The sequence below is a fragment of the Rhinopithecus roxellana genome, chromosome 12, assembly GCF_007565055.1.
Source record: "Rhinopithecus roxellana isolate Shanxi Qingling chromosome 12, ASM756505v1, whole genome shotgun sequence".
Classification (NCBI taxonomy): domain Eukaryota; kingdom Metazoa; phylum Chordata; class Mammalia; order Primates; family Cercopithecidae; genus Rhinopithecus; species Rhinopithecus roxellana.
Genome location: NC_044560.1, coordinates 71666060 through 71691688, shown reverse-complemented (window position 1 = coordinate 71691688; position 25629 = coordinate 71666060). Strand labels below are relative to the sequence as shown.

Genomic DNA, 25629 nt, shown 5'->3' with positions numbered 1-25629 from the left:
AACAACATGTATCCATTGTAATATCCCACAGAGTCATTTCACTGCCCTAAAAGACCTCTGAGCTATACCTATTTATACCTTCCCTCCTTTGTCCTTTCTAAGCAACAACTGATATTTTTACTGTCTGTAGTTTTGCCTTTCCCAGAATATAATACAGTTGGAATTATACAGCATGTATCCTTTTAAGATTAGCTTCTTTCACTTAGCAATGTGCATTTAATGTTCCTCCATGTCTTTTCATGGCTTGAGAGTTATTATTTTTTTTTTTTAGCACTATATAGCATTCCATTGTTTGGATCATCTCTCTCTCTCTCTCTTTTCTTTTTTTCCCACCTTTGAGACTTGTCTGAATCTCCCTTATTTTTAATGATGATGATGCTTAACATTTATATCATGGCCAGGAAATAACACACTGTACAGGGAGGAAGTTTACACCCATATAGTAAAGTGAGACAAAAACCAGTCTAAGGCAAACTGCCAAAGTCTAAGGTATTTACAAGAGCAGAGTAAAAGGTCTGTTTTTATTAGTTGCCTATTTCTCCAATAGCAATAGGAAAAGGAAAATAAAAAAAAAATCATACCTTGGTACATTTGAGGCATGGAGTGCTTGGGGAAAAAAAATCCAAGGGATTGAAGAGATAAGTTCATTCAAACTTAGATTTCTGAACTTATGGATTTTTTCAGTGGTAAAGTATAATGGTACATTTTATACAGGTTTTGTTAATACATAATCAAAACTAGTATCAAGCAAAACTCCTTGAGTTATGCACCATGAGAAATGCCTGAGGAACATTAAATGTCACTGATAGAAAGATTAAGCACTGAAAAAGCTACAGCAAATCTTAAATCATTATACAGAACAAATAACAGTATAAGGAGCAGTAAGCTCTTTAAAGAGCTTAGTTTTCATTGCCTGGCACAAAGTAGGTATGCAATAAATATGAAGAGAACAAATAAAATAAACACTGTCCCCCATATCCCTAAGGAGGAACAAACCACAGCTAAGGCAAGCATACGCATTCATATATTCAGATGCCAAAGAACATCTGGAAATATTTGGCCTCTAGCTACCTTCCTCTGACATGAAACAATTCATTTTGCACATTCTCCAAACTGCCAAGTGATATCAGTCTAGTGATTTCTAAAGCCAGAGTTAAGTGCTGACTCATTTAAGAGACACAAAGAGAGTACCAGATTTGGGACACATGGTCTGTTTATTCCTAGGTAAGAAAGAAATCATCATATCCACATTAGAATCATGTCTACATTTTGAAATTTTGCTTAGTAAATACAGTTCTCCTATCACTGTAAATAATGACATAATAACTTTTCTGAGGATGAGAATGACAATACATGCTATTAATGTTCATTTTTTTAACCCTTGGTTAAACTGAAGCTTTCCAGCCATCAAGGATGCTTATATTACCTATATCTTGAATAATATGCTGTATCCACATTGTTTTTTTCCCTTTCTTCTTTTGAAGAAAGCTGCTCTAGGCCAAACAAGGAATTACGAGCACATTTTTTCAGAAATGAAGGGGGTGGGAAAGATTTGAAGCAGCTTCTTCTCATTCTGCTTCATGGCATTTTTTCCATAAGCCATAAAGACCAGTGAATTATCTGATCCATTGCAATTTAAGATCTATGTGGAAAGCATCCATTTCAAAGTAACAACCATGTGAGAAAATTCAATGGATACATAAAAACACAGAACATATTTTGATTTATAACAGACTATTTGTTTCAGTTGTTTGAAGAATTTGAAATATTTATCTCTAATTATGCTCTTAAAATACAGGAAAATCTCTTTTGGAAGCAATGCCCAGGGACTGAAACCTTAGTTCTGTACTCAGCTGACTTAGCTCTAGAAACCTTGCAGTTTACTGATGAATCTGTGAACAGGAGTAGAATCAAAGAAATTGGGAGAGTTCAAAGAGAAACAGAAATCATCCAGATTATCCTCAAGGTATGAACACGACAAAGATACAGAATTCTAAATATGGGAAGCATGCAAATAAAACTGTTCTGAAAGGATATTTTTAAATGATTAATTTAGAAATTTCCTATAATAATTGAAAAATAATTTGCTATTTATTTTTAGCAAACGAAAATATCTCCCCAAGTGAGATGATATCAACTGCCAGGTTGTGGTCCAATCTACATGAAGGAATAGATAGTGTCATTCTCAAAAGATAATATCCATAATTTGTTATGGCATAGAAGGCTTGCAGTTAAGGCAAGAGTCATGGCACTTGTTAGTCATTTATGTGTGCTGGATGGCAAGTGATTTTTTTTTTCAATCATTATTATAATTTTTAGAAGTTAAGATTATTTGGACTCCATAAATATTATCAATTTGGATAAGACAGCTTCCACACATTTCAGACAAATAGGCCTTTTACCTAGAGAGGGAGAATTTCATCTATGCACTTTTCCATTTTTCTGAATCATCCAGATAATGGCTGATCTCTGGGGAAAAAAGACTCTTCTTTGTTCCTCCTTACTTCTTTTTAGGTGAAAGAGGGCTTGACAGACATGGTGACTTTTAAGGAAAAGTACTGAACCTTGGTGTCACAGGGCGTTGTTTCTACCTTGGGATCAGTCTGTTTTGACTCCCTCTTTAGAGCTTCTAAAGGGAGTCATCATTTGGAAGTCTCCCTTTTTCCTTAAAACTGATGTGACACAATAGGTCTGAAGCTGCCTCTCTCTGAGAAGTTGATGGCAGCCTAGGGAGGGCCTGAGGAGGATTGTTCAGATGAGCATTAGGAAGAATAAATAATAAATCAGTATGTCTCTCCCCTCTCTCTTCCTCCGTCTTCTCTCTTCCCCTTCCCCTCTCCCCTCTGTCTGTTCTTTACCCAGATTATCTTTTTTTTTTTGACCTGAGCACAGCAGAGATTAAGGTGTAGAAAAAGAAGCTAAGGAGTTTTTTTTTTTTTTCAGAACTCCGTACCACGCCCCCACTTTTTTTCCAGGTACGTAGATTTTTTAGAGCTTAGGCAAAGAAAGTGCTTGAGACTTATCTGAAGTGTGGCCTAGCTCACCAGGAAACTGATAACGTGGTTTAGGGCCAGAGCCTTAGCTTTAATTAAATGTTCTTCTGCCTAATCTTGTCTCCTGTGTCTGTATAGTTCCTGCAAAGTCTTCTGGGAGACGGACGTAGGTAGCTATCGGAATTAGGACATTTGGTCCTGGATTCCGTACCTCTTTCAATCTCTGTTTGTTAAAGGCTCAACTAATCACACTTATGACTATCTGAAGATACCCCAAATGAAGAGAAGGCAGTTTTTTATTTTGTTTTTCAATTGGGGAGGATCAGAGTAATTGCCCAAGAGAAGACCTTTTGAGGTCTGTAGTTTCTAAAGAGACTAAAAACAATACAGTTCTATTTTATCACCATTTTTTTTCCACAATAAATCCGGAAAATGGAAGTGATGCCTATCCTGCTCATTTTATAAAACTGGGCCTCAGAAAAGTCATGTGTTTCACCTAAACTCATACTAAAAGCATATGAGAGAGCCCATGTTTTCTGTTTGAAGTTTTGGGGAAAGATTTAGTTTTTTTCTCTTTAAATTAACTTGATCTAGCCGAAATGATTATTACTTTTTAAATCCAGGTTTTCTATTTCCAGTGAGCATATAAGGTTTCTTACAAGGTAAAATGATGAGATAGCTGATGGCCTATTTATTAGACAAAAGACCTTTGCAGAATTCTAAAAATATAATATTAAGTGACTAACTGATATAATCATGCATACAAGTGTTCTTCAGGGAATATTGCTACAACACTGTCTCAGCTTGCATTAAGCATTTTCTGAGTCCAATATCTAGCACCTATAACATTTAACATCAACATCCTAAACAATAAGTTAACATACTGAACTTAAGGTCACATAGCCCCAGTTTTGGATATCAGGGCAAAGAATCTCACCAGCTTTTTTTTTTTTTTTTTTTTTTTTGAGGCGGAGTCTGGCTCTGTCGCCCAGGCTGGAGTGCAGTGGCCGGATCTCAGCTCACTGCAAGCTCTGCCTCCCGGGTTTACACCATTCTCCTGCCTCAGCCTCCGGAGTAGCTGGGACTACAGGCGCCCGCCACCTCGCCTGGCTAGTTTTTTTTGTATTTTTAGTAGAGACGGGGTTTCACCGTGTTAGCCAGGATGGTCTCGATCTGCTGACCTCGTGATCCGCCCGTCTTGGCCTCCCAAAGTGCTGGGATTACAGGCTTGACCCACCGCGCCCGGCCTCACCAGCTTTTAAGAACTAAAATAACTTGAGTAGGGAGATGCCAATTCTATTTTAAGATAGCTGACCTTAATACTGCCAGTAGTTCAAACACTTCTTAGGAAAGTCAACGTTTTGAACATGATGAAAAAAGTCACTATGTATGTTTAAAACCCTTTATGTAGGGCCGGGCAAGGTGGCTCACGCCTGTAATCCCAGCATTTTGGGAGCCCAAGGGTGACAGATCACCTGAGATCAGGAGTTTGAGACCAGCCTGGTCAACATGGTGAAACCCCGTCTCTACTAAAAATACAAAAATTAGCTGGGCGTGGTCGTTCATGTCTGTAGTCCCAGTTACTTGGGAGACTGAGGCAGGAGAATTGCTTGAACCCGGGAGGCAGAGGTTGCAGAGAGCTGAGATTGAGCCACTATACTCCAGCCTGGGTGACAGAGCGAGACCCTGTATAAAAAAAAAAAAAAAAAAAAAAAAAAAGCCTTTATACTTTTATTAGAAACAGGAAGTGCTATTATAACAAAAAAGCTGGGCATGGGCTGGGCTCCCAGCACTTTGGGAGGCTAAGGCGGGTGTATCACTTGAGGTCAGAAGTTCCAGACCATTCTGGCCAACATGGTGAAAGCCCGTCTCTATGAAAAATACAAAAATTAGCTGGGTGTGGTGGTGCACGGATGTAATCCCAACTACTAGGGAAGCTGAGGCAGGAGAACCGCTTGAACCCGGGAAGTGGAAGTTGCAGTGAGATCACGCCGCTGCACACACTCCAGCCTGGATGACAGAGTGAGACTTCATCTCAAAAAAAAAAAAAAAAAAAAAAAAAGAAAAAAAAAAAAGAAGCTGGGGATAGGTGGCACGCACCTGTAATCCCAGCTACTCAGGAGGCTGAGGCAGGAAGATCACTACAGACCAGGAGTTTCAAAGCAGCCTGGGCAACATAGTGAGAACTCGTCTCCAAAATAACAAATAAAATAAAGCAAAGCTGAAAGTCTTTATTTGCTAGAAACCCCCAAGTGGACATTTGTAGAATGTTACCATACCTCACAAGTCTTATCTTTTATAATACCCCATATCACTTTTTTCCACCCCGAATATAATTTATTCCTGTATTCCTATAACCACCCTGTATATAGAATGTCAAGAACCTTGATTTTCCCAGGCAGGGTTAACTATGATTTCTCCTTTGTACCCACTGCACTTTATTTACACTGTAGCAATTATGTTGTTTTAGAAGGATGTATATGAATGTTTATCTTTGCAGCTGTTTAAATATCTTTAGGACCAAAGCTAAGTTTCTGTGTCATCAGAAATTAGCATAGTGCCTATAAGAGTTGCAGAATAAATTGTTCCAATGAATATGTTATTTTGCTCTGCAACTATTTTCTAAGCTCCTTTATTCTGTATTGCCCATAATACCTAACACAGTATTGGAAACCTAGTCAACATTCAGTAAGTATGTGTTGAAGTACTTATAGTTTCATAGCAAAAAATTAATTAAACAAAACTCTTTTATCACCAAATATTCTCCAGCAAAATCTAGATATTAATATGTCAAGGATGTTATAAAATAGATTTCTATATTGGACTTAAGTCACTTATAAATTCTTTTCCAATTCTGAAAGTCCATTATTTTTAAAGGAAATTTAACTAGTCTAAGACTACAACCTTTGTGGATAACAGTAAACCAGTATCATGAAACTATCACTATTATTCAAGAAACACAATATTTTAAATGACTTTTTAAAAAAATGCCTAAAAAACCAAAGTATACTAAATAGTTAATGAACATAAGCAAAGTTCATTTGAAAACTGGTTGTTTAGAATGCAAAAAACAAAACAAAACACTTTTCTACAAAATACCATGAAGGTTATTAGACTCTCAGGGCAGCTCATAAAATCCAATCCATGGGAGTACTGTGAAGTACTAATACTGCTATAGAACTTCATCACAACTAGTAGTAAGGTCTCCATTGGGATGCTGGCAGTATACCTCTCCACACATCAGTATGAATGGACAATCACCTGGATAAGAAAAACCTGGCTTTCACCATGACAATTATCAACAATTTTATTATAAAAACAACCACATACAGCAAAATCCCCCCAAATTTTCATTTCTGTAAAACATATTCCCATAATATCACTGAAATAACTCTGTAACTTCTTCTAATAAGGTACCTCAGTTTCTACAATTTCTTAAGTTTCTTTGGCATAACAGCAGGCGTTTTTTTTCTACACAAACTTTAGCTGTAGTTTTCCTATGAGGGCACATAACAATATATATCATGATTTGTTGCTCACTTATTAGCATGTTATTGCATTATATCATCAAAAAATTTTCTTTTCAAGTTGGTTACTCTAACACATGAGGCCCTGTCTCTCTGGCATTGGGTTTATGCTAATTATTCTCCTGATGAAGCCCCCAGCATTCCCAACGGGCTCTGAAGAAGGCTGTAGTAAAACTCTCACACTACTCAAGAAAGATCATTTGTTACCAGCGGTTTTTTTTTTTTCCAAGATGGATTCTCCCTCTATTCCCTATACTGGAGTGCAGTGGCATGACCTCGGCTCACTGCAACCTCCGCCTCCCAGGTTCAAGCAATTCTCGTGCCTTAGCCTCCGGAGTAGCTGGGATTACCGGCACGTGCCACCATGCCCAGCTAATTTTTTTGTATTTTAGTAGAGACCGGGTTTCACCATCTTGGCCAGGCTGTTTTCCAACTGCTGACCTCAGGTGATCCATCTGCCTTGGCTCCCCAAAGTGCTGGGATTACAGGCGTGAGACACTGCGCCCAGCCTTAGTAGCTGTTTTTTTATAATTTGGGGAGGAAACGGGATTTTTCTGACCTCCTCACTAAATACTCCACACAAAGCTTTCCTCCACCAGTTTATGATGCTGTCCTAATCTGCATTTTTGTATCACTGTTTTTATTAGTAAGACAGTTTAGTGAATTCTCAGAGCTGCTAAAGCACTGATATATTCAGTCACCCAAAGATTTCTGGAGTTTGTGCTGGGTCTAAGGCACTCAGGTGAGTAGAAAAATGAATTGGACATGAATCTTGCCTGTAAGCAACTTGAAATCATATAGGAGCAATGAAATAACGCCCTTAACACTCTCTGCCATACACTGTTGCTCATTAAGTGCCAATCAAGGGGTGATGACAACTGTTTTGGTAATTCATGTGGTCCCAGCTTCCAAGAGGCTATAGGATTAAATTCTTTGTCCTAACTCTGAGATGGCAGATGTAAAGCTGGATGCATACATCTAAGACACCTGACATTCGTGGGGGTACAAGTACTCTAGGACACTAGATGACTAGGTCTTGATTCGGGTCAATGCTTGTTTCAAGCCTTACCAAGTGGATCTAAGTAAGAAAAAACTGAAAGGGGCCACTGCCCTTGTGCTGTCCCTGTACCTGCCATACTGGCCTCTTCTGCTCCCTCTGTGTGCAATGTTCTTTCTGCAGGTAGCCTCCCTCTCTCAGTTCCTTTTGTTCTGTGACTTTTCAGTCCTCACCTTTTCAGAGAGGAATTCCTTGGCTACTCTATTTTGAGGGAGACCCCCTGCACACTCTCTTTTTGAGCTGCTTTGTCTTTTTCAAAGCATTTCTATCTGACGTAGTATTTTAAATGTATTTATTTGTTGGCAGGCATTTTGTCATTTTTATCACTGCCTAACTCCATTGCCTAGAAATACTATATGTAAAGAACAAATGGTTCTCATGTCATGACATATGGATTCTCCTTGTAGCTTCCCCTCCACCCAGGTTATTCAATTTCTGAAAGTGTATCTCCAATAACAGGAAACTTACAATCTACATGACATTCTCAGAAAGTTCGTAGCTTTTTAAAAGCTTGAGTTTGTATGAGCTAAAATATTCCATCCTAAAACTTCTCTATTGATTCTATTTGGTCTTCAAGGTGAGACCCCAGAGATAAGTTGAAGCCATTTATACGTTTCACGTGGTGGCCCTTCCAGGGTCTGCTGTCCTCATTTCTCATGCCCTTTCCATCTTCTCAACTTGAAGGTAAGCATGCCCTCAATCAGGCCTCATACAAGGTTTTTTGGTCCCTCTCCTCTATTGGTCACAACTTCTTAAATTGTGGGGTAAAATGCCAAGAAATAAATGTAGTATTCTACATCTGTAATTGAAAGTTCTCAGCTGCTTTTCAAGGACACCAGGTGATCACAATATATTAGCACATGGCTAAAACATGTCATCTACACTTCTTCATTCACTCATCCCTTCATTCCACAAAATGCATTCTTTTGGGCACTTACTTACATGTGCCTGCTACTGACTTCTGTTCTGAGGATACAGAAACGAACCTGAATGATGAGGCCTGCCTGGCCTTATGGAGTTTATATTCCTACAAGTTAGAGGTAATTCTTCCAACTAGATTTTTGTTTTTTAAACAAAGGGATGACAAATATTAAAGCTAATGATTGTCTCATTTGTGAAATTTATAGTTAAGGAATTTCCTACTTGTGAAACACAATTGAAATGTTTGCAAAGAGATTTAGAGGGCGGGCAAGGTGGCTCACGTCTGTAATCCCAGCATTTTGGGAACCCGAGGGGGACAGATCACCTGAGGTCAGGAGTTTGAGACCAGCCTGACCAGCACAGTGAAACTCCATCTCTACTACAAATGCAAAAATTAGCCAGGTGTGGTGGTGCGTGCCTGTAGTCCCAGCTAATCCGGAGGCCAAGGCATGAGAATTGTTTGAACCTGGGAGGTGGAGGTTGCCGTGAGCCGAGATCATGCCACTGCACTCCAGCCTGGGCAACAGAGTGAGACTCCATCTCAAAAAAAAAAATTATAATTGGAAAAAAAAGGATGATGTTTAGATGGAACATCTGACATGTTCCATAAAGGAAATTAGAAGAAAGGGGTGATTTTGTGTGTGTGTGTGTGTGTGTGTGTGTGTGTGTGTGAGTGAGATAGGGAGAGGGGAACCTCAGGGATAAAGGATTGAATTATTCATGCTTCTCGATGCAAAGGGTTATTAGCATCAGTTGATGCAAAACCCACTTTCTCACCACCACTCTGCTCCCCGCCACTTTTCTCTCTCATTCCTTTTACCTCTTATGCCACCTTATTCCCCTCTACCACCATAAGTGAGCATTCTTCATATAAATGTTAAGTTTATCAAATTTTTCAAAAAATCTAATTGCGATTTTATTAATATTGCATTGAATTTATGAAAAAATTTGTGGAGACTAGACATTTTTGTAAAACCAATTCTGTGCCACTCAAGAACATGCAATGTCTTTCCAGTCATTCAAATTGCCTTATATGTCGTTTATGTCTTAGACATTTAGAACTTTTCTATGAAGGCCTTGTATATTATTGGTTAGCTTAATTCCTAGATACCCAATAGCTTTTGTTGCTATTTTGGATGGTATCTTGTTTTTTTGTTAAATCCTTTAGTTGGTATGTATCTTTCCAGTTGGGAGTATCTTAGTTCATATTTTCAGAAGTGGACACAAAATCATACTAATAGATTAAGGTTTTTTCACTGTATGAAAACTTGCTATTCCAAAACAATGGGAATTGTAAAATAGGCATAACAAAAATGCAGGATTTTACGAAGGAAATCGGTAGCATAGAAGCAGCAGCATTCACCATTTATATTAAACAGGAGACTCCAGATATAACACAGAAACTTACCTACAATTAAAATGTAGTCCCAATGTTAGCCTAATCCTCACCACAGGGCCCCTATATTGCTGAGTGGTTCAGAATGCCACCAGTGCTCTCAGTGGAATGGGAGAGAGAAGACTTTGAGAAGAAGAAAGTAAGGGCAGTAAGTGGTACACTAGATCTGTTTGCTGATATGATCAGAGAACTGGGGAAAATCTCCAAGTCAAAGGCCCTGATTAGAAACACAAGGCCGCCTGCCTCCATGTCATAGTGCACTTATTTAACATAGGCCTTTAAACAGAAGTTTTGAATGATTCACACACAGGATCAACAACAGAGGCTAAATATATAGTAGATATCTGCTTCACATAGGAAAAAAGCCTCATATTCTGTCAGTGCTTTCTTATTTGGTGAAAAAGATGTATTATTAAACGATCAATAGGCAACAAGATCATAACAATCCCTAATCGTGAGAAAACCAGAAACGTTCCCCATTCATTGACTGGCATTGGATGGTATCAGATAATATAAGAAGAGCATTTAGATTCATGAACTATCTTAAACCCAAGACAGTGAAGTGAAAGGCACTCACTCCTATGTTATTCTTGTGGCCAGGAATTCAGTCCATGTAAAATTGTCAAGGTGATAGATGACAAGAAGTAAAATTCTAGGGAAGACCAAAAGTGTCAGTTCGAATAAACTACCATAAAAAGGAGGTCCCAACTAAGGCATATTTTTGATGCTAGATGTAACAGAGGTTTTGAAATAGTGTTTCTTTCACAGCATTCACCACCATCCCCACAGAGATGACAAAGGTTGCTCTTTACAATTATTTTCACCATCTAAATAATTTTTGTTTCATATTCCCCAAAGACCCTAGTAGAATGGAGATGTAAGGTGGGTACATGGAAACTATACAACTGGGCCGGTGCAGTGGCTCACGCCTGTAATCCCAGCACTTTGGAAGGCTGAGGTGGGTGGATCACTCTAGGCCAGGAGTTTGAGACTAGCCTGGCCAACATTGTGAAATTCCGTCTCCACTAAAAATACGAAAATTAGCTGGGTGTGGTGGTGCATGCTGGTAAACCCAGCTACTCAAGTGGCTGAGGTATGAGAATTGCTTGAATCTGGGAGGCAGAGGTTGCAATGAGCCGAGACCGTGCCACTGCACTCCAGCCTGGGTGACAGAGTGAGACTCTGTCTCAAATAAAATAAAATAAAATAAAATAAAATAAAATAAAATAAAATAAAATAAAATAAAATAAAATAAAAGGAACATATCTGAGATGAGGTATTGATTTTAAGCCTTCACTTCTATCTGTGGTTTCACCAGTATTCTGATGTAATCAGTATTACTGATTCTAAGTAAGAATTTCTGGGCTTCTATCTATAAAAATCAAATTTGGCAAAAGAAAAAGATCTACTAGAAATCCCAGACGATATACAGCAGATGACTGCATGGGGGGAGTAGAAGCAAGAATTCAGGGCACATTAACAAAATGAAGTCTTCTGAAATCATTCTGGAATCTATAATTCTGATTGCCTGTACTTTCCAGTGAACTGCCTGTGAGCATTTTCACCTGAAGGTCATTTGTCATGGAGCTGACATTGATGGCTCTAAATCAGAGAAGTAGAAATTAATTTCAGTATGTCCTAAAAATCAAAGTGGGGATCAGCTCTAACCAACAAACGCACATGTCCTAACCTTTTTGATAGTGTGACCCTGCTGGCCACTTCGCTCCTAGTGATTGGGTTAAATCTTGCAGGATTTTTTTGTAGGTGGCTTCGTCATTGAAATAATTTTTTTTTTTCCCTTCCAAATTCAGAAAGCAGGAAATGTCTTTTCTATGTAACAATCACAAGGCAGGTCCCCTAGGGCTTCCAGGGGGCTTGCATCTTCCAGTTCCTGTTTCTGGTTTCTAACTGCTAATTCTATATTTGGTAACGGTCTGCCCATGGGCTGTTTTGGATTTGGTCATAATAAGATAACCCGGAGTCACAGAGCAGAGATCTAAAGCAATCTTATTTTTCCAGGAAGCAATGTATTGACCTCTCAGGATTTGGTCTATTTTGTTGAATGTGCTGAGTTTTTGAATAGTGTTGTTTATAGCACAAAGTTGGGCGTTTACACTATTGGTCCTTGAGGGTGTATGACTGTACAGGAATAGGACAGACACATATACTTCTACATTCTCCTGGCTTACAGTGAGTTTATATTTGTTCTTAGGTAGATTGATGTAATCTAAGGAATGCTCTTTATACATGCTCTTATTCCATGGCAGCCTTGAATAGAGCTACTTGCTCAGAAATGAATAAATATTTGTCAGACAAGTAAGGCAAGAGAGCTGGTTCTAATCCTTTTACATAAGGGCAAGAAAGAATCAACACTTCCTTGATAGATAATAATCTTAATTCCCCAGTATTTTCCAAGCTGAGTAGTGTTAAACCTATATAAATACAATCTTTTAGGAGTAAACAGGTATCAACTGTTAACTTGACATGAAAAAAGTAACTTACAAAATAGTTACTCTAAAAGCTGTTGGATTACTATTTTGTCATCAAAGAGTATTCTTCTAACTCCACTTTAGATTTTGCCTTTTCATGTATTCCAATCTAGGAGTTAACTTGCTTTGTAAATAAGATCAGAAAGAATGATTGTGCTTTCATTTTACAAGGGGAAAATCAAGGCATAAAAATATATTTTAACAATTTTAACATCACTTTGGGAATGAGAAAGGAACTTGAGCTTCACAGAGAATCCGTTGTTTATAAAGTTATCAGTTATTAAGCCATTTTTAGTGGATTATCATAGCACAGCTAAAATAAGAGCTTAAATTCTTCCCCTATGGGACATTACTTTAATTTGTTATATGGATCCTAAGTAGTTTTACTTTAATAATTTATAACATGAATTCTTTCTTGTTTTGTTAATGCTTACTATAGATTGCAAATTTTTCTTTTTAAATGGCAGGTATATAGTGAATGCCCCTTAAAATTTTAATTTGTAATTCATAAAATTGATACTTTTTGTAACTATTTTCTCTTTTTATCATTTTGTACTTGCTTTTACACTGAAAATCCTGTTTTATAAGCCAAACCTTGCCCTCATAATCTGTGCAATTGTGATGGTTCCATAATATTTGATAGCAGTGTGCACAGGGGTAACACACACCTGGAGAATCAGCCTAAGACTGGAATCTCAGCTGCATCCCTCTTGCCTTTGGGACAAGTTATCTAACCTTCTATACTTTGGAATTCTCATCTGAAAAATGGGACTAATCTACTTTCACAGGTTTGTTCTGGGAACTAAATAAAGTACATACAGATTCTAGCACAGGTTCTCCTGCCAGCGTTACTCCATGGATGTGCTTTTAGCATTCTGGATAAAACAATTCTGTTGTGTGGGAATGTCCCACCAATTGCAGGATGTTTAATATCCCTAATTCCACCCTCTCCGAAAAATGCCATCTGGGCCCTCCAGTCACTGTGCCAATCCATGAGGGCTTTGTAAAATGATCACACTAAATACTCCGTTAATACTGAGTTTTCCCCTTCATTCCTCTTATTAAAATATATATTTTGGTTTTGTATACTCATTCTTTGAGACTTCACTCAATTATCTTCTCCTTGAGTCCCTAACTTCCAGTGACTGAGATGATATTTGATGCTCTTGAGGCACCATTAAGGCACTTACACATTGGAAGACACTGTTTATGTGTTTCTATGGTCTTCAGACTATTAGCAATCTGAAGGCATGGGCTGTGCTGTTTTTCGTTTAGCATCTAGCACCCCGCACAGTGTCTGATACACTGCTGATGCACAGGATTGTTTGTGAATTGACTAGACCACCCCATATGAATTCTGTGCTCTGTAGCCTTCATATTCTGATGCAAAATTTCTTTTGGCATCTCATTTTTTCTCAGAACCCTGTCATCTCAGACAATACTTCCTGTACCCAGTCAACTGGCATCAGATTTCTCTTTAACGGCTGAAGAGATGAAAGAGGCCTATGTGTGAAAGGCCTCAGTTAGTTAACCTATCTGAGCAGGAGCCACCAATTGTGGGTCATAACAGTGGTGGTGCTGAGAAGGCTGGTCAGTGGGGAGCCCAAAAGGCTTCTGGACTGTAGAGAGACACTGTGGGGTTGTGCTGCAGGAAGATGATTCTGACCAGCACACAGGAAAAGAGGTTTAGCTTGTGCTTGAATCCCCTCCTGAACTTACTGCAGGCACATCTCCTAAATGATGCTCATTATAGACATTTTCATAAGTACACTCTTTTCATTAATTTCATTGCAAGTTAACTACTTATTCTAAAAGATTTTCTGTGTCCTTTCTCTTTTCTGCACTTCGCGTTGCCATGGAATATGTAAACAAGAGAAACAATTCCCTGTGCTTGTTAGGCAGATCCTGCAGCAGCGCTGTGAGCCATGGCACAGTAATGAAGACAGGTTGAGAGTGCTCCTGCTAATCTGTGTCACCTCCCTCTACTATTTCCCAAACTAGCCACCCCAAATCTAACCTTCTCCTTGAGACCCCTGCTCTTCTACCTTCCTTGTTGCTAATTCCTGCTACATCCCTCACCCTCACAATCTCTCAGTAAATGTTGTTTTCTCCATCACAGAGAAACAACAAGCCATAAGGCACAGACTCCCATCTTTCTGTCTCCCTACCAAATAAAAATGCATCTGTAGCTATCATTCCCATTCTGGTGGAAGATGCCTCCTTCACCCAAATCAAGGGTAATCCTTCCTCCTAGATCCTGGATCTTCACCTCCTTCCTCAGGAAATTGACCATCACTAACCCCAAACTCCTGGGTTTTACATCCAACTGATTACTTAATATCTCCATGTTGATGTTTAACATATATCACAAACTTAACATGTTTAAAAACAAACTTTTCTAGTTGCCGAGGTCTAAAAATCTTAGTCATCCTTGATTTCTTTTATTTTCTTTTTTTGAGACGGAATCTTGCTTTGTCACCCAGGCTGGAGTGCAATGGTGCAATCTTGGCTCACTGCAACCTCTGCCTCCCAGGTTCAGGCGATTCTCCTGCCCCAGTCTCCGAGGAGCTGGGATTACAGGTGCAATGCCAACATACCTGGCTAATTTTTGCATTGTTAGTAGAGATGGGGTTTCACCATGTTGGCCAGGCTGGTTTCGAACTCCTGACCCCAGGTGATCCACCCACCTCGGTCTCCCAAAATGTTGGGATTACAGGCGTGAGCCACAACGCCCAGCTGATTTCTCTTTTTCTCTTGTATTTCACATTTAATCTTTCAGCAAATCTTGGTGGGTTTTCCTTCAAAATACATGCAGAACACCTGCCTTCACCCTACTCAAACCATTTAATTCATTTCTTGCCTGGATTATTGCACTAGCCTTCCAAACACCACCCTCACTTCCATCCTCACCCCTACAGTGTATTCTCAACAGCTGTAGTAGTCTTGTTAAAACACAAATTATGTTAATCCTCTGCTCATTATTCCTCCAAACATGTTCTAACTCATTCAGAACAAAGCCAAGCCCTCCAGTGGCCTAGAAGGCCCTACGTGATCTGGCACCCATTGCATCTCAGGTCTCACCTTTTACTGCTCTTTCCCTCACTCACATTTCTCTGGCACACTGGCCTCAGTGGCTTTTCCTCAACATTATAGAGGTAATCCTGCTTCAGGCCTGTAACATCACCAGGGGACTTTCTAGGTTCACCTTAACATTCAGACTTACAAGATTACCATAAACTTCATTTGGCACCAGAATCACTTTAGAAATACACAGATTAGAGTCACCAGCAAGGCAACATCAGCCTTTCCCCCTTTAGGAAAATCTTCACAACTGTCCATGTAGCTGTCCACACTGCTGTCCTCCTCAAGCCTCTCCTCCCCATATCATCTCCACTGCAAGGAAAAGAAATCCGCTTTAGGTAGGTTCAGAACTTACCCTGGCTTAAAAGCCTTGTGCCTCAAAGGAACCAATATCTCCTATAACTCAATAGATCAATCTTTGATGTGTCAAGGAGCATGCTGAATCACAAGTTTCACCACAGTCACAGAAGTCCAATGATACAGCTTCCTACCAGGCATTTATCACTCTTCCAGCCCAGATACAGTTGACCAATGAGTGGTCATTTATGCCATAATGTTGCCTAGTAACACAGTTAACATTTGACCTTTATTGGGTCTCCAGGGAAACAGAACTAGAAAACTGAGAACGTGAGAACATCATAAAATCCAACTCTTCTGCAGAAAAGGAAGGGTCCTGTGCCTTCCTTTCACTATGTGCCTCTTGCTCTTGCTGTTCCCTCTGCCTGGAAGCCTCCTTCCAGGACATCTGCCTGGCCTGCTCCTGGACCTCTTTTAATTCCTTGGCCAAAAGTCACCTTTCCAATGAGGCCTTCCCAGGCCATTCTATTTGAAGATTGCAGCTTCTATCTTACCTGTAGTAACCTTCTACCATCTTTGCATGCTTTATTTTTTCCCATTGTCTTTATCTGCTAACATATTTACTAATTGATTTTGCTTATTTTGCTTATTTTCCCCATAGAATTTAAAGTCCATAAAGCTGGGATTTTTGTCTTTTTTCTCCTTCATTGATAATTCTTAGTAGAACAGTGCCTGATACACAGTAGGTTCTTCAACAACTATTTTCTTTATGAATGAATTTATGCCCCCTTTTTTAGACAATAACATCTCACTGGCACCCTTTTTGGAGGGGAGGGGGCAAGATATTTTCAGTGACCAAATAAAAGACAGCATGGTGTGAGGGACTAAGAGCAGGAACTTTGGAACCAAATCACCTGGACTGAATAAAGGCTTCAGTACTCACCTTGGGAGGATCCTTAACCTCTCTGTGCCTCAGATGTCTCACTTCTGAGGATAGTAATAGAACCTATATCTTCGAGTTGCCATGAGGATGACATTTGTTAAAATACACGTAAAGTGTTCAAGAGAGTTCCTGACACATAGGAAGCAGTATGTGTTACTATTTTTAAGGCCAACTTTTAAAAGTCCTTTATTTTCACTCTGTACCACTTCCAGTGATTTCTCTCTCTCCCTATACCTCCTTTTCCAGCTGATCTACCTGAAAAATCACATCTACCCCATAGCTTCTATAATACGTTGATTTCCATCCACTTTTCCAGCCACTGACCTAAGATTTCTAATGATGCAATTGCTACTTCCCCTTCTTAGCCCCTGAGTTAGTTGTGTTGGCTGCCATCATTGTCCATGGCTTCCTTTGGCTTCTGACCTATGCCTCTCTCCTGGTTTTCATCTGTGCTTATGGCTGCCTCTTCTCAGTCTTCTTCAAGGGCCCCACTTTCTTCTCCATTTACTCTTTAACGTTACTACTGACACTGCCTTCCTCATCACATTCTCCCTGTGTGATTCCGCTTGCAAGCATGGCTTCAGCTCTCATATCCACACCCCATATGTGCTGGTCCTACTGACAGTTTCCCAAAGATGTCATGTTCTTTCTCCTATCCGTAACTCAGAGCTTTCTTTTCTCCTCTTGGTGTCCTCTTACTTTCAGCTAAGGAGAGGTTCTTGACTAACTTCAGCTGGTTCTCCAAGTTTTAATTCAACCACCACCTTTTCTCTTATTCCCAAACCAAAGCGAGAGTTTCTCTTCAGCATTCCCTTAGTGCCTTACGGACACCTCTACCATAGTATAACACAAGTTATTTTGATTGCTAGTTTATTTATTTCTCCCCTAGAAATGAACTACTTATATGTATCCAAGTCCTCAAAGTATGGTACCTGGAACACAGCACCTATGTAAAATATACCTGGATTCAATACATACATAGATGGCATCTATATAAATTTTTATTGGGTTCTTTTTAAATTCAGAACTAAACATTCAGTAAAATAATGATATCTCATCATAATGTTAGTTCTTTCAGAAAATCTTATTAGGGGTAAGGGTAAAGGATGAAGAAAAGCAAAAAGTTCCACTTTGGCAATATCAATGGTGCTGGATATATGCTACATTTCACTGTGAAGCCAGTTTGGACAGATAAGGGGCCCCCTTTGATGTTAGTGACATCAGACATTACTTGACTATAGTCAATTGCTCTTTGGGCTCATTGAAATCTTTCAAGTACCATGTTTACTTTATTAGGACAACTCAGTAAACAGGTGTTTCAGGCTCTCTGCTATGATTACAGACACATCTACAGAGAACAGTGACTGATACTTACATGGTTAAAAATCACACAGTCAGCTCTCTAAAGAGGTTTCATTGACTTGTGTCTTGCTCTAGCCCCGATTTTGCCAGGGATCTAGGCACCTACCTGTAAAGTACATCCAAACACGCCGATCATGAGCATGGCTACCGAGAGGTAATCGGTAAACACATCCCACCATGGCTTCAGCACTCGGAAGGCAGGCTGCTGCTCAGAGAACTGCCGGAATTCTGTCACGGGAATCATGTTTCTGAGAAAGGAGAGATTACTTGTAAATTAATTTATCTTCAAGTACAACATACTGCATTGTTACCAAATGTGGCTCCAACTCCTCACAGCAGAGGTCTGAATTAGTTCAAGAGCTGTCAAGACACATCAATGTTTTGATGAGCCACTGAATAAAACCACCAGTTGAGGAAATAAGGAGACCCACATGTCCCATAACAAGGTTTCCTTTGTGCTCCAGGTGGGACAGAAAGAACATGGCCAGCCACTTGCCAAGTCCCAGTTATTTCCTGGACCCTCATTTCTCTTAAACAGAACATGAAGATGCCAGAAAGACTAGAGCTCATCCCTTGAAATGTTTTTGCTATTTATCTTACCATCTTGGGTTATTGCTTTAAGCTATTTTTTTTTTTTTTGCTTTAAACTATTTTTAAGTGTAATTTTAGCATTCATTTGTGTTAATTCTTTACTGAGCCCTATTTATAAAGCATTTTGCTTGTTCCATGGGAAAGGAAAACAGTGTTTCAACGTGCTCCTTGTCTTTTCAGAAGAAAGGTCTTATTGATGGTAGTGGGTTGAGGAGGCCTCGATTTTTCTTCCTTGTTTCCTTTTTGTCTCCATGCTTGTATCTTGATTTTTTTCTCTGTTTCCTGTACTTTTCACATTTCACTGTGAACCCCAAACTTATCCTAATTTTCTCCTCTGAGACAACAGTTTACTCTGGAAACTCCTATCTCTAACCAAATGACAGAAGATAAATGAATAGGGTGCACCCAAAGCTCTGGGAAAAGGGAAAAAGAGGCACATTCTTTTCTTGATCTGCCTCCTCCTTTCTTACTCATTCTCACTGCCTTTGGTGTGACCCAGGACTTGAGGTTAATTATCCTGCTACTGTGAGGAGAAATATTCTTTCTTTATCTTATGGCAAACATCCTGCTACTGTGAGGATAAATATTCTTTTTTTGTTTTATGGCAAGGAATAAGGGTGGCCAAGGAGGACCAAAAAAATTTCACCTTCCTTCCCTAATACTGAATTAAGAGCTAGATAGACAATAAACATCCCAGATAAAAGCAAAGCCTCTTCTTTGATTACAGCTTTGGCAACAATTACAATGTTATCTATTCTGTCTTGCTGCATTGTGACTTTTTCTTAAACAATGATTTGTCTTCTTTTTGAATGTGTTAACACAACGTTGAAAATTTCAACAGCCTGGCGATGTTCTCCTCTCTGACCTACCTACTTGACATCTATGCAGAATATAATTCCCTCATTTTACTGAAACACAACTTTTCTTAATTCCTTTCTGTTACCACCATTAGGCTACAAGTTTCTTGAGGGTAGAATCTACATGTTCTGCCTATGTGTCTCCTTAAAACACGTGTTGCAGGCAAACTGCACAAGCTCAATACATTACTTTGTATATTTCGAGTGTGATTAAAATTTCAGACTAGTCCGAACTTCCATTTTCCTGACACTTTATGGCCTCTTTTTTTTCTCAGTAAATTATTACAGTCCCACTGCCCCAAATGTTTGATAGTCACAGTTGTCTCAGTGGCAGTAACAGATGGCATAAACTCATCTTGACTTCCAAGTTCCACTTCAGAAGCTACTATCTTACTCTATTTTGCATTCCCATTACTTGCCATACTGCTGGAAAAACAAGAAGCTATGAACAACTGTCTGTTGAATAAATTCTGATGTTTATTCATGAAGCAATGCTCATCCAACTCAGATTTGGGGTGACCCTAATCAGCTGCAGTGGCAGGGATAATTAGCAAACCACCTGTGTTATAGTCTATTGTTCCTTGATAGATTTGGTTGTTGTCTCCTCCATAAGTTTCTTTACATCATAGAGGAAACTGGATTTATTTATAAAAGTGAGCAACAATTTCAGAAATAAAATGCACCAATATAGAGCAGTGGCTCTCTTAACTTTTTGGTCTCAGGAACCCCTCATGCTCTACAACAATGAGGAGAACCCCAAAGTGTTTACATGGGTTATACCTATACATATTTGCCATACCTAGAAGTGAAAAACCAATAAACTAAAAATATATGTAATTTATTAAAAAGTAAACTCATTCATCGACATATATCATCATAAAAAATAACCATATTTTCCAAAACAAAATTAGTAGACCAATGAAATTGTTCTAAATTTTTGCAAATCCCTTTAATGCCTGGCTTAATATAAAAGACAGCTGAATAGAAGACATATCTGCTTCTGCAATCTATTATGATATATTGTTTTGTCTGAAATTTCAATCTATTGTGATATGATATGTTGTTCTGTCTGAAATGTATGGACCAAACATGGCCTCACAAAGACATGTGGTTGGAAAAGGGAGGAGTATCCTTTTTATATCATTGTATATATTTATTTTTGATACTATACTAAACCTTGACTAACTTAGTTGCAATATGGAAACTAGAAACTATATCAAACAACTTTTTAAATCTCATTGTATTGAAATTAATTAGTGGCCAGGCTCCGTGGCTCACCTGTAATCCCAGCACTTTGGGAGGCCAAGGTTGGTGGATCATGAGGTCAGGAGATCAAGGCCATCCTGGCCAACATGGTGAAACCCCAATTCTACTAAAAATACGAGAATTAGCTGGGTGTGGTGGCATGCACTTGTAATTCCAGCTACTTGGGAGGCGGAGGCAGGAGAAAGGCTTGAACCCAGGAGGCAGAGGTTGCAGTGAGCCGAGATCATGCCACTGCACTCCAGCCTGGTGACAGAGTGAGACTCCATCTCAAAACAAAACGAAACAAAATTTATTTAGTCTATCTTGTACTTTGAATGGATCTTTTTACACATGCATGATTTTGTAACACATGCATGATTTTGTAACATCATGCATTGGTAATTTGAAAAACAATGGATCAGTGAGTTATCCAGATCTTCCAAATGTTGACACATTTCATCATAATAAAATATTAAGACTTATTTTAGTAATAATATTTAAAAACCACATTCATTAATATCACCACTGCTATCATCAGAAAAATGTTGAAGTATTGGGAAGCTGTCAAGCTCATGGTGGTGATCACAAGTTTTCCAAAATCCTAATTATCACTTGAAAGTTTGAATTTTATTGCCGTCAACAAATACTTTAGTTGTTCTCCTTGAAGTGTCAGGATCACTTCATTCATTTTGAGGATATATATGCCACATACTCAAGTCTCAATAATCAGTTGTTTTATTCAAGTAAAAGTAGTATGATGTGATAAAGTAGCTCATTCTACTTTCAACTCCATTACACAAGAGCTTTCTCTTGAGACAACCATTGTACTTTGGAATGCAGCAGAAGTGCTTTGTGTATTCTTTCCATTTGATCACATAGTGTATTAATAAAACATGTAGTCAAAGGTTGAGAGTTATTAAAACAATAATTTTTACTGCCTCAATAAGGACAGTAAGTGAACTTGGTTTTTTAATTGCAAGTATTACCAGTGAAGAACACAATCCCTTCAGCACAGTCGGGTGCCTCTATCTTAAGTAATGTGAAGGTGCCTTACTAACCATGGCTTTTGCACCATTAGTGAAATAGGCAAAAAACATCCTAGCATTACAAAACAGTTTTGACTTCACGGGGTCCCTTAAAAAGGTCTAAGTTGCCAGGCTTCCATGGGCCACACTTTGAGAACCACTGAGGCAGAGGGTCACTGTTCCTTTATCTAAGTCTTGCTTTGAAAAAACAAAAGACCTGAATACTCACAACAGGTGAAGTTCTCTGAGTCCTTGTCTGAGTTGCTTCACAGACCTCATGCTTTTAATATGGGAAATAAAGTCATCCTAAGGCATCTAAGAAATGTAAGTTATTATCTACTGCTTCTTAATATTGGCACAGTCCAGACAAGATGGAATTTAAGACTTGATAGGGAATCAGCTAGTTAAGACGGCAAAGTTTAGTGCTACAACACAACCATTATTGCATTTAAACTCTTTTGAGTAGATGCGTATGTGCATGTATGTCTATATGTCCACATATGTACATGTATCCTACATATAAATATATATACAGATTGATATGGTTTGGCTCTGTCCCCACACAAATCTCAACTTGAATTGTAGCTCCTATAATCCCCCTGTGTCATGGGAGGGACCTGGTGGGAGGAAATTAAATCATGGGGGTGGGTTTTTCCCATGTTGTTCTCATGAAAGTGAATGACTCAGGAGATCTGATGGTTTTATAAAGGGCAGTTCCGCTGCACACACTCTCTTGCCTGCCACCATGTAAGATGTGCCTTTACCCCTCCTTCACCTTTCACCATGGTTGTGAGGACTCCCCGTCCCTGTGGCACTGTGAGTCCATTAAATCTCTTTTTCTTTATAAATGACCCAGTCTCAGGCATGTCTTTATTAGCAGCGTGAGGACAGACTAATACACAGATGTATAATACACACACATTTTATTGAATTAACATATTACAAGGCCCCAAACCAATATCTAACACAGCATTAATCTTTAATGTTTTTGACACAAAAAGGTGAGTAAGGGAAGACTTAAATAAAAAACTACAAATCTAAAGAGAGGGTAGACAGACGCCTTGCTTGCTCAATGAAAACATTTTGTTGTACTTCTCTTTCACAACTTTCAGTTCCTCTGAAAATTCATGCATTCCAGTGACAGCCACACTTGATTGATTTCTTTCATTCCCTCTGTCATTTCCAAGTGATTTGCAACAATTTCAAGAACTATCATTTCAAGCAAAGGGAGCCACTTCTGAATAAACTACTGGGTTTAAATAGAGAGCTAAAGATTGATCAGCATAATTTTATTTCTAGCTAAACATTTTTCTATTTTAGAAATATAAATATATTTCCTCCAACCTTGATTTTGAACTTACTACAAAGGATTTTAATTTATGTTATCAGTAATGTCTTTGGAAGTATAATATTTTTAACTAAATCAAGAGATTCTGGTATCCTAATTTTAAAAATGAAAAATATTACATCTCTGCTTCTGTAACCCTTTGCAGACATTCAGATTCATTTCCTTATTTAAAATACTTATTGTAGGCTGGGTGTGGTGGCTCACACCTGTAATCCCAGCATTTTGGGAGGCCGAGGTGGGTGGATTACTTGAGATCAAAGGTTTAACACCAGCCCAGCCAAAATGGTAAAACCCCATCTCTACTAAAAATACAAAACCTAGCCAGATGTGGTAGTGTGTACCTATAATCCCAGCTACTCAGGTGGCTGAGGCAGGAGAATTGCTTGAACCTGGGAGTCAGAGGTTGCAGTGAGCCGGGATTGTGCCACTGCACTCCAGCCTGGGAGACAGAGTGAGGCTCCATCTCAAAAAAAAAAAAAAAAAAAAACCATGAAAGCATGAAACACCTAACACTTATTAACTACCAAGTCAAATGTCCTGTAGCCATCTCCAGACCAGAAAAAAAAAAAAAAAAAAAAAAAACTTATTACAAAAACTATTTTAGTAGATCCATGTTCCACATAACTGTACTTCTGAAAGATATATATTTTAGTAAAGAATATTGGTAAAGTTGGCCGGGCGTGGTGGCTCAAGCCTGTAATCCCAGCACTTTGGGAGGCCAAGGCAGGCAGATCACGAGGTCAGGAGATCGAGACCATCCTGGTTAACACAGTGAAACCCCCGTCTCCACTAAAAATACAAAAAATTAGCCAGGCGTGGCGGTGGGCGCCTGTAGTCCCAGCTACTTGGGAGGCTGAGGCAGGAGAATGGCGTGAACCCGGGAGGTGGAGCTTGCAGTGAGCCGAGATCGCACCACTGCACTCCATCCAGCCCGGGCGACAGAGCGAGACTCCTTCTCAAAAAAAAAAAAAAAAAAAAAAAAAAAAAAAAAAAAAAAAAAATTTTATATGGCTCTTCCTAAAATAATATGTTCCCATCCCTCCTCAGGATAATTTTTCTATTCCTTGTCTAGAATTAATATCCCAGAATGTATTCTGCTCTATTTATCTATCCATGACCTAAAGAATATGAAACTTATTCTAGTGTGATTCCAACACTATTGCTAACACTGTTTTATGGCTATCAGGTGGGTAGAGTTAACATTTGTTTTGTTCCATTTTCTGACAGTGGGTAAATAGCATCACCTTTAGCACAATCATACATCATTCAAGGAAACAAGAACCAATTCCAAATGATGGTAGGTATCCTGTCAGTAATCCATTTTGATCAGTGGCCCTGATCAAAATGAACACAAAACAATTTAATAGTTGCTGAGTATATGAAATAAGAATTCAACAGAAAAGAACCCCATTTGTATTGCTCATCTATGTTGTTGAATCCAGTGGTCAGTTCTCATTCCTTCTTTTGTTGTTTTTTTGGAGACAGGGTTTGGCTCTGTCATCCAGACTGGAGTGCAGTGGTGTGATCTTGGCTCACTGTAACCTCTACCTCCTGAGTTCAAGTGATTCTGTCTCAGCCTCCTGGGTAGCTGGGACTACAGGTATGTACCACCACACCCAGCTAATTTTTGTATTTTAAGTAGAGACGGGATTGCACCATGTTGGCCAGGATGGTCTCAAACTCCTAGTCTCAAGTGATCCACCCACCTAGGCCTCCCAAACTGCTGGGATTATGGGCATGAGCCACTGTGCCTGGCCTTTCATTCCTCATCTTATTTATGAGCAGCATTTCATGTAATTTGACCATTCCTCCCTTGGGTTTTAAAGGACACCACAGCCTTCTTGGTTTCCTTCTACTTCCCTGGCTATTCCTTCATTGTTTCCTCCTCTTCTTTCTGATCTCCTTTTTGGAGCATCCCAATGCTTACTCTTAGTTCCTCTTGTCTTCCCTAATGCATTCACTCCCCTTGTGATTGCATCTGTCTTCAATGTTTCAATACCATCTATACTTAACACTTCACAAATTCATATCTTCATCCAGACTCACAGATCCCACTACCTACTCGACATCTCCTCTTGGATATCCACTAGACACATCAAACTCGGCCTGTCCAAAACCTACTCCTGTCCCAGTCCCCTATTCCCCATCCCCACAGCAAACCCTTCTCCACTTATGGCTTTCCTATTCAGTAAATAGCAACTCTATCTTTCCAGCTGCTTACGCCACAAATCTTGGAGTCATCCTTGACTCCTCTCTGTCTCATAAAATCACATGCGGTCTGTCAAAAAACCCTCATTTATTGTGTTTTTTCTTTCTTTTATCTTTTTAGATGGAGTTTCTCCCTTGTTGCCCAGGCTGGAGTGCAATGGCGTGATCTTGGCTCACTGCAACATCTGCCTCCCAGGTTCACGTGATTCTCCTGCCTCAGCCTCTCGAGTAGCTGGGATTACAGGCATGTGCCACCACGCCTGGTTAATTTTGTATTTTCAGTAGAGAC

The 25629-nt window shown here is 39.1% G+C and overlaps 1 protein-coding gene across 1 annotated transcript in view; it reads right to left on the bottom strand.

Moving 5' to 3' along the window:
- LRRC8C (leucine rich repeat containing 8 VRAC subunit C) overlaps positions 1–25629 on the bottom strand; it is a 100457-nt gene that overhangs the window by 21291 nt on the left and 53537 nt on the right. The window contains exon 2 of the mRNA XM_010363685.2: positions 18173–18314. Within this exon, the coding sequence (XP_010361987.1) occupies positions 18173–18310 (138 nt within the window). The 5' untranslated portion in view covers positions 18311–18314. The remainder of the gene's footprint in view (positions 1–18172; positions 18315–25629) is intronic.